This window comes from Limulus polyphemus, unplaced genomic scaffold, assembly GCF_000517525.1.
Source record: "Limulus polyphemus unplaced genomic scaffold, Limulus_polyphemus-2.1.2 Scaffold58, whole genome shotgun sequence".
Classification (NCBI taxonomy): domain Eukaryota; kingdom Metazoa; phylum Arthropoda; class Merostomata; order Xiphosura; family Limulidae; genus Limulus; species Limulus polyphemus.
In genome coordinates, this window is record NW_013665668.1 from 1,325,283 (window position 1) to 1,334,369 (window position 9,087).

Below are 9,087 nucleotides of genomic sequence, written 5' to 3' on the forward strand. Positions count from 1 at the left end.
TTCCTATAGCGAACAAAATAAACAAACTTCCTCTTTTATATATATAGATCTATGAATCTGTTACTCTTCACGTCAACATTTTATGGTAATAACATTTCTTTCGTGCCTTAAGTAAACGAACTAATAATATGTTTTCATACTAGCCTTATGATTGTTTCTACACATTAGTGCACTTCCTCCTTTTTAGCTTTATTGTTGACCTTAATTTTACCTGAAAGTCTCACTTACTAAGGAAGTGACGAATTGTAAGTTAGACAAGTTTCATATCTTAGTTATTAGACAGCAGATGGAAATACAGGGAGAAAATTCTCCAAATATAAATCAATGTATGTAAATAGTCACGTGTTTAATTAAAAATAATTTTGCTAGACTCTTGTTAGGTGATGTGTTTTCTCTTCATTACTCTGCCAGACTCTGTTGTTAGGTAGTGTTTTTCCTTCCTTACTCTGCCAAACTCTGTTGTTAGGTGATGTGTTTTCCCTTCATTACTCTACCAGACTCTGTTGTTAGGTAGTGTTTTTTGTTGTTTTTTTTCATCTTTACTCTCCCAGACTCTATTGTTGAATGATATGTTTTTCTTTATTTTCTCTGCCAGACTCTGTAGTTAGGTTATGTTTTTTCCATCTTTACTCTGCAAGACTCTATAGTTAAATGACGTGTTTTTCATTATTTACTCTACCAGACACTGTTATTAGGTTGTGTTTTCCCTTCATTACTCTGCCAAACTCTGTTGTTAAATGATGTGTTTTTCATTACTTACTCTACCAGACTCTGTTGTTAAGTTGTGTTTTCCCATCTTTACTCTGCCAAGCTCTGTTGTTAGGTTGTGTTTCTCTTTTTTAATCTGTTAGGATCTGTTGTTAAGTTGTGTTTTCCCATCTTTACTCTGCCAAGCTCTGTTGTTAGGTTGTGTTTCTCTTTTTTAATCTGTTAGGATCTGTTGTTAAGTGATGTGTTTTCCTTACTTACTCTACCAGACTCTGTTGTTAGGTTGTGTTTTCTCTTTTTAATATGTTAGGATCTGTTGTTAGGTGACGTGTTTCCCTTTTGCTACTCTGCCAAACTGTGTTGTTAAGTGATGTGTTTTTCCTTACTTACTCTACCACACTCTGTTGTTAAGTTGTGTTTTCTCTTCTTTAATCTGTTAGGATCTGTTAGGTGATGTGTTTCCCTTCTTTACTCTGCCAAGCTCTACTGTTAAGTCGTGTTTTTTCTTCTTTAATCTGTTAGGATCTGTTGTTAGGTGATGTGTTTTTCCCTTTATTTACTCTACATTTCGTCTATTTCAACTATTGGTTACAAAAGACAGACCAGTACCATTCTCGAAACATTTGTTAGTTTTCTTGATAAAGCTGTACCAGGTGAAACGGTGTTAGAATATTTCTGTGAAAGACAACTACTTTATTTAAATACACTATAAAACTTCTTCTTTTTCTCAAGTTTGTACCCAGAAGACCTTTTATGATTAAGACGTTTCCTGGTACTTTGATTATGTTTCTCAGTGCATCCATCACATCACTTCTAATAATAATACACAGAACTGGTACCAATAAGCTCTCCAACGTAGCACACGGCAATACTAAACAAGTACTTGTGTAGCCAGTGCGATGTCTGATAATATAATAAGGACCTACGTGCAGTTATCTAAACGAAATAAAACGCATTTATTAATATAATCTGTTACTGTCTTCAGCCCAATATGGAGATTCGTCTAACTGTATTACCGTAATTTCGTATATAAAACAAAAATAAATTAATAAACTGAAGTAATCCGGCTAATTTTCGGCCTCGGCTTATGAACGAGTAAGCTCTCGTTTATACGGAGGATTTTTGTTAAGTTCATGAAATAATTTGAATGGACTACTACGTCACACTCAACAAAATAAGGCGTGCTTAACCTCAATTGTATTATTCGACGTTTTTATATTTTATTTGTTGAACTTCGCACAGCACTACTTGAGGGCTGTCCGTGCTATCCGTCCCTAAATAGAAGTAACAGACTAGAGGAAAAGCATCTAGTCAACATCTCCCACTGTCAAGTCTCGGGCTACTCTAATTGAAAAGGCGAGCATGTCCGGTGATGGGATTTTCATATTTGTTAATTCAACTTATAAATTACTGTTTATCATATAATTAAAATTGTCAAGCCAAAAACAAATGAAAGCCTACTTTTGTAATAAACTTCGTTAAAAATTGTTTAACCGTTCACGTGACGTTGTCTCTCTTCAGGACTATGTGACAACAACACATATTACATTTCTTGACCTTCTTCCTGTACGACGGTTCACATGTACTTATCTTACTTAAAGATCTTATTCAAACTTATACCTATACATACAATACACATAACAGCCACAATAAGATCCGAAGAACAATTCAGTTCAACAAAGCTGACAGTTTTTACCACCTGTTCGTTTCTCATAGGTAGTATCTTTCGCATCAGCCACCTGTTGGTCATTTTGATAACAAGTCGTTAGAAGTCGATTTCTTTGATCGGAACGTGTCTTTTCTCAAGCTGTGACACGTAACACTATAATTCTGTCAGCGTACTTATCCCATTTTGGACTCACTTCTGTCTGAAAAGTCATCCCCCAAACAGGTTTGAACATCATTTCATAGATCTAAAACTCTCTTGTTTCTTTGTATCGTCTTTCCTTTCCTATAAGTTAAAATATATCAGCAGAATGACATCAGTTCAGAAATGACATAATGCATTTTTACAGCAGATATGCAATTAAATGTTCCTACACTGTATGCTCTTATCTAGACTTGAAAGTAAGTACATTCTGGCAATTTGATTTAAAACAGTAGAATGGTGAAACTTCATTGGTAAATAACTTATGTTGATATTGTTTTTGTTTTGCTGGAGAACTAAATTTTAAGTTTAGACAGTCCAGGTTAACTTATTTAGTTAGTTCAATACGTAAATTGCAAAATTAATTTAAAATTTGGTGTTTTTCAGTGTTCTATAAACATGACAAACAGCGGAAAGTTTCTAATATTGCTAAGTTTGGTGACGATTTATCTCCAAGTGAAGTCACAAGATGATCAGCGCCCTCTACGTCTTATTAGTAACACTGAGTGTGATAGGTATAACCTGGATGCCCTATACCATGAACGATATAAAGTAATAACTAAGGACATTTTGACTGGTGAGTTTGTTTATTTAATAAACTCTTCATATGCATTAATTATTTATGATTGGTGAGATTCGAGTCTGCGTTTGTCGGTGTAATAATAAAAGTTCTTAAATAATTTCTAATATACGTTATCTAGTGATATACCGTGTAATTCAGACTTTTCACTTTATGTAGGAAGATAGTCTAACACAAGTTGGGGCTCAAAAACAGAGGTAATTTCTGATTCACAAAAAGCATGTTTTCATGAAAATAAAAGGATGTCGAATGAAAGAAAGCCTAAACAGAAAAACCTTTTCGTTCAATGAGTTTGTTTGTATGTGCAAAACTACACAATTGGCTATCTGTGCTCTGTCCACTTCAAGTATTGTTCAATGAGTTAGGCTTACCATGAAACAGGTTGCTGTTTTTATACAAGTTAAAGTTTATGTTATTTTACTGCTCAATATAAGTAAAAGAAACATAAACTGCTTCCTTTTTATTTTCTGATAACACAGGCCTGCGATGGGTTTATTGTCTTGAAATTTGTACATGCTCTACAGTAATTCCTGTACGCTGAATCCGAAAATGATATCCATTTTTCTTCATTACTTACAGATTTTTCACAATACGTCATAACGCAATACATAAAAGAAAGGCCACAACACTTAGTTTAAGACTAAAAGACGTAAATTTCATATACACAAAATCAGGATGAATGAGGATGCATATTCGTTTGACATCAATGTTCTTTCCTTTTCTTCAGTTTGTTTGTACTTTTGTCAACAAATGTAATAATAAAAAATGTTCATTGTGGTAAACGAAATAATAATATGATCTAAGGAAGTTTTTTTTTTCATTCTAATTTGTAAAAGATCCTTATGTGATAGAAAATAATAATAATATTATTTTCGAAATCTGCGTAGCTGAATTATGGAAAATCCTTTATTAAAACCAAAAGAACGTTTAAGAAGTTTATATTCGCAAGCCAGTGTAATTGTTAATATTTATGTAAACATTATAACTTTATAGACAATGCAAATACCCCCCCCCCCACGTGGCACAGCAGTATGTCTGCGGACTTACAACGCTAGAAACCAGGTTTCGATACCCGTGGTGGGCAGAGCACAGATAGCCCTTGTATAGCTTTGTGCATAATTCAAGACAAACAAACAAGCAAATAAATCACAAGAGGTGTATGTTATTACACTCCTTTAGAGGTGATTTTGACCTACTATAATCAAACAATACGGACACATGACATATTTTTCAACTGCGGCATATAAATAATATTTAATAACTGTTAAAACTCGAATTGTATCTTTGATTATATATGTTTATTTGAATAACTGCGTGATTAGAAGTTATCCTACCACTGTAAAATGGTCATTATAATAAATGAATCTCACAATGCATTTTTAATTGAAGCCGCTATATCTCAGACAACACACAGAATCAGAAGAAGCGACACAAACAAATTATTTAGGTATTTATCATAAAACAATTAAGAAGAACCCGTACTCATCCAATGTCATCTATGACATTTACTCTCATACATCTGCAGACATAAAAAGACGTTTTTAAAAGTAATGGGAAATATGGAAATTTTTATCCTAAATCACTTTAATTAAGTTGATTAGGGATTTATATATTATGTATTACAACGCTAAAATTATGGGTTCAATCCTCGCGGTGGACACAGTGCAGGTATCTCAATGTGTAGCTATGCACCAAAATAAATAAATTATATTACTTAAAACCTATTTAGGTATATTATATGTTTTCCCTAGAGATGAAAATATTTGTCGAACGGATGACTGATCGGATGTTCCTAAGCCTACAAGATGTGTTGTTACAGCTCCCAGGACGAGAATCTTCAGACAAGTAAAAATTACGATTTTGTATTATTTGTAAAAAGCCTTACGGTGTTTCATGAGATGACTTAAGTTCAATCTCTTCTGTGCAGTAATGAAGTCAATTGTTAATTAAACACGTTAACTATTCCATTTGTGACTTTTTGTTGTTCGATTGCCTATAACTTTTTCAGCAAATATCCAGCAACGAGGATAGTCCTAATGATTCCTGTGTTTTTCAGTGTATGAGCTATTAAGGTTGGAAATACACAGATTAATTGTACCAGTGATCCATTAGCTTTTAACTTTAAGCATTGTTAAGACCAAATAAGGTTGTACATACACAGATTAATTGTACTAGTGATCCATTAGCTTTTAAGCAGTGTTAAGAACAAATAAGGTTGTACATACACATATTAATTGTACCAGTGCTCCATTAGCTTTTAAGCAGTGTTAAGAACAAATAAGGTTGTACATACACAGATTAATTGTACCAGAATAAGGTTGTACATACACAGATTAATTGTACCAGAATAAGGTTGTACATATATAATTAATCTGTGTATGTACAACCTTATTCTGGTACAATTAATCTGTGTATGTACAACCTTATTCTGGTACAATTAATCTGTGTATGTACAACCTTATTCTGGTACAATTAATCTGTGTATGTACAACCTTATTCTGGTACAATTAATCTTTGTACATACACAGATTAATTGTACCAGAATAAGGTTGTACATACACAGATTAATTGTACCAAAATAAGGTTGTACATACACAGATTAATTGTACCAAGGATGTTGTATATCATTTATAGCTTTCAGCTGAGGTTGCAGCAGATAAGTCTTATTCTAGTTTCGAATATCAACTTAAAAAAGTAAGTTCGGAACTTTAAATTTGTGTTGTGTTCATACACTACTCATGTATTGTTACATTAAGGTTATGTTTGGACATAAATGTGTATTATGACGTTAAGGCTGCATAAGAACACAGCTCTATACTGTTGTATTACAACTGCATTAGTGCATAATTGTTTATTTTCTACGTTAAGACTGAATTATGGTACAACTTTCTGTATTTGATATTAATATTATAATTAGGGCATAACTCTGTGCTGTTGCATACGGTTGTATTAGGACGCAAATCTATACTGTTACATTGAGGATTTACTGGGGCTCAAGTGTATATTGTTAATTAAAGGTGTGTAATCACAGTTTTATATTGCTTAAGTAAGGTGTTATTAGATAAGGGAACGTCTTTACATTGCCACATTAAGGTGTATTACGTTCAAACTCTATTTATATGTGACATTAAAGTTGTATTAGGCATAACTCTGTACTGTTGCCTTTGTATTCGAGTACAAGTCGGTATTGGGGCATTACAGCTGTGTTAAAGTGCAATTCTATATTTCAGTCAACTAATTATATAACTTTTATGCTTCCCTACTTACACGTTATAAGTCTGAAACTAAAATCGCCATATATCACGATAATTTGATCAGAAAATAGTGACTTTTTAAATATTTTTAATATAATCAAATAAAGTTAGAATGTGTACCCACAAACACCGCTACTTTGTACATAAATATGAAAAGCTCCGTCCAAATAAATCGATAACAAATGTTGGTTTAATCCGCACATCTTCAAACTTTACATTTCATGACAAAGTTTTCCTTATACGCGTTTTTCTGGAATTTCAATTCATTTATTCTCTTGTAATAATTTCACATGTGTAACAAATATCTACGTATTTTTTAAAATGAAAATTGAGCACATTTTTTTAATGTTAATATCTCGTGTTTGTTTGAAACTTTATAACATTTAGCGCCATCTGTTTAAGATCTTTGGTTTGCTTAGGGCAGAGGAGAGGATGTATCGCGTCTTTGAGGAAAGCAAAAAAATATTTGCGAAAAAGATGGATAAGATTGAAGATAACACGACAAAGGCATGGGAAGCACTCCTAGACATGAACTACAAGTTCATCACCGCCCAAGAGGAGGGTATACCGGAGCTACTAATTGAAAAGGTTGCCCAATTAGAAGGTTTGTTTATATGTTAATTATATAAAAACGCGCGCTTCACATATAACACATGTGTTGAGACTACGAAGGTGGTCTGAAATGCATTGTAATGCAGCCTACACACTACAGGTGATTGTTTCTGCAGGATAATGAGAATTTTTTCCTATGTTTTTTCTTCTTCTTGTTCTTATGGAAAATAGCTTTAAAATTAATTCAGACGATACGATGACAAATCTGTTCGAGAACTAATGTTTAATCATTTACTTATAGCACGGGCAAGCCACGAATTATTAATATTTATTTGTGTTTGTCGGTCTTGTGTGAACGCTTAGGTATATGTTGGTGGCCCGGCATGGCCAGGTGGTTAGGGAGCTCGACTCGCAATCTGTATTCGATTGTGAAGGTAACCCCACTCAAATATAATCTGATACTAATTACATAACCATCAAATTTGTCTAATTACTGCACTTTTTGTAAAGTTTGACACATGGAGAAAAAATGTTGTGATGAAATATATATATTATAAAATATGAAAGTTTAAAAAATTGAAATGTGAACTCGACTTTGTATTGATATTGATATAAACACCTATATCTCATGATAATTACTTTACTGTTACGTGCTCTTACGATTTTGCATTGATACTGATATAAATACCTATATCTCATGATAATTACTTTACTGTTACGTGCTCTTACGATTTTGCATTGATATTGATATAAATACCTATATCTCATGATAATTACTTTACTGTTACGTGCTCTTACGATTTTGCATTGATATTGATATAAACACCTATATCTCATGATAATTACTTTACTGTTACGTACTCTTACGATTTTGGATTGATACTGATATAAACACCTATATCTCATGATAATTACTTTACTGTTACGTGCTCTTACGATTTTGCATTGATATTGGTATAAACACCTATATCTCATGATAATTACTTTACTGTTACGTGCTCTTACGATCTTATACAATTACTTTACTGTTATGTATTATTTATGTATGATTTATTTGAAATGTATGCGATATCAGTTATCTGATGTGATTAAAGTTAGGTTTTGTAAATGTTTTAGAAGCGTATAATGCAGCAAGACAAGTCTTAGACACGCAGTTGCAGGCAGTGATCTCTCCAGTGAAGGTTTTAATCATAAACAGCTTGAACGGTGTAGAGCAGGTCTTAATTCGAAAGAAGTCAGAACAAGATAGTCATCATCATCACCAGCATCGTAATCATGGAGACGACGAAGCAGATTCTTTGGAAGAAAATGAACAACATTCAGGGACAAAAGAAAATGTAGAACAGGAACAGGCAGAGTCCCTCGATGGTTCTAATTCTTCGTCTTCCCCTGTCACGCTAAACGATGAAGAGGAAGTTAAGGTACACGAAGACGAAGGAGATAAACAGGACAAAGAGGAGAAAGAAGATAAGGAAGAGGAAAGTGATATCGAAAAGAAGAAGAAAATAATCCGTGATATTGTTCCCGGATTTTTGGGAACAGTGTCAGAATTGATTACTGAGAGAAATGTTGATTTAACTAAACACCAGCCTCAGGACGAAAGGGATTCGCCGTTTGATGAAATCGTTTTTGCTATTGTTATTGTAAGTGATCATTCTCAAATTGCATTCTGAAATGTATATAAATTATAATAGTCTTTAATTAAGAGAATACAAACATTTTCTTTTCGAAACTTACATTGTTTTAAATTAAAATGAAAATAATTGTGCAATTGAAGAAGAATCTCGATCAAGCGAAAAGTAAAGAATAACAGAAAATTTAAATTGTAAACGTTTGTAACTTCGATAATTTGCATGGTCAGGTGGTTAGGGCGCTCGACTCGCAATCTGCGGGTCGCGGGTTCGAATCCCCGTCACACCAAACATGCTCGCCCTTTCAGCCGTGGGGGAGTTATAATGTGACGGTCAATCCCACTATTCGTTAGTAAAAGAGTAGCCCAAGAGTTGGCGGGGGGGGGGGATGACTAGCTGCCTTCCCTCAAGTCTTACACTGCTAAATTAGGGTCGCCTAGCGCAGATATCCCTCGTGTAGCTTTGCGAGAAATTCCAAACAAACAAACAAACAAA

General features: G+C 33.5%; 1 protein-coding gene across 2 annotated transcripts in view; it reads left to right on the forward strand.

The window, feature by feature from the left end:
• The first annotated feature begins 2,457 nt into the window (after positions 1–2,457).
• Positions 2,458–9,087, forward strand: part of LOC111087076 — a 10,584-nt gene continuing 3,954 nt past the window's right edge. Inside the window, exons 1-5 of one of the 2 annotated variants that reach the window (XM_022392430.1) lie at positions 2,458–2,599; positions 2,963–3,152; positions 4,907–5,000; positions 6,829–7,013; positions 8,078–8,604. In XM_022392430.1, coding sequence (XP_022248138.1) covers positions 2,975–3,152; positions 4,907–5,000; positions 6,829–7,013; positions 8,078–8,604 — 984 coding nt within the window. In that variant the 5' untranslated portion in view covers positions 2,458–2,599; positions 2,963–2,974. Of the gene's footprint in view, positions 2,600–2,671; positions 2,776–2,962; positions 3,153–4,906; positions 5,001–6,828; positions 7,014–8,077; positions 8,605–9,087 lie in introns of those variants that run through there. The other variant, XM_022392423.1, reaches the window with a different exon arrangement.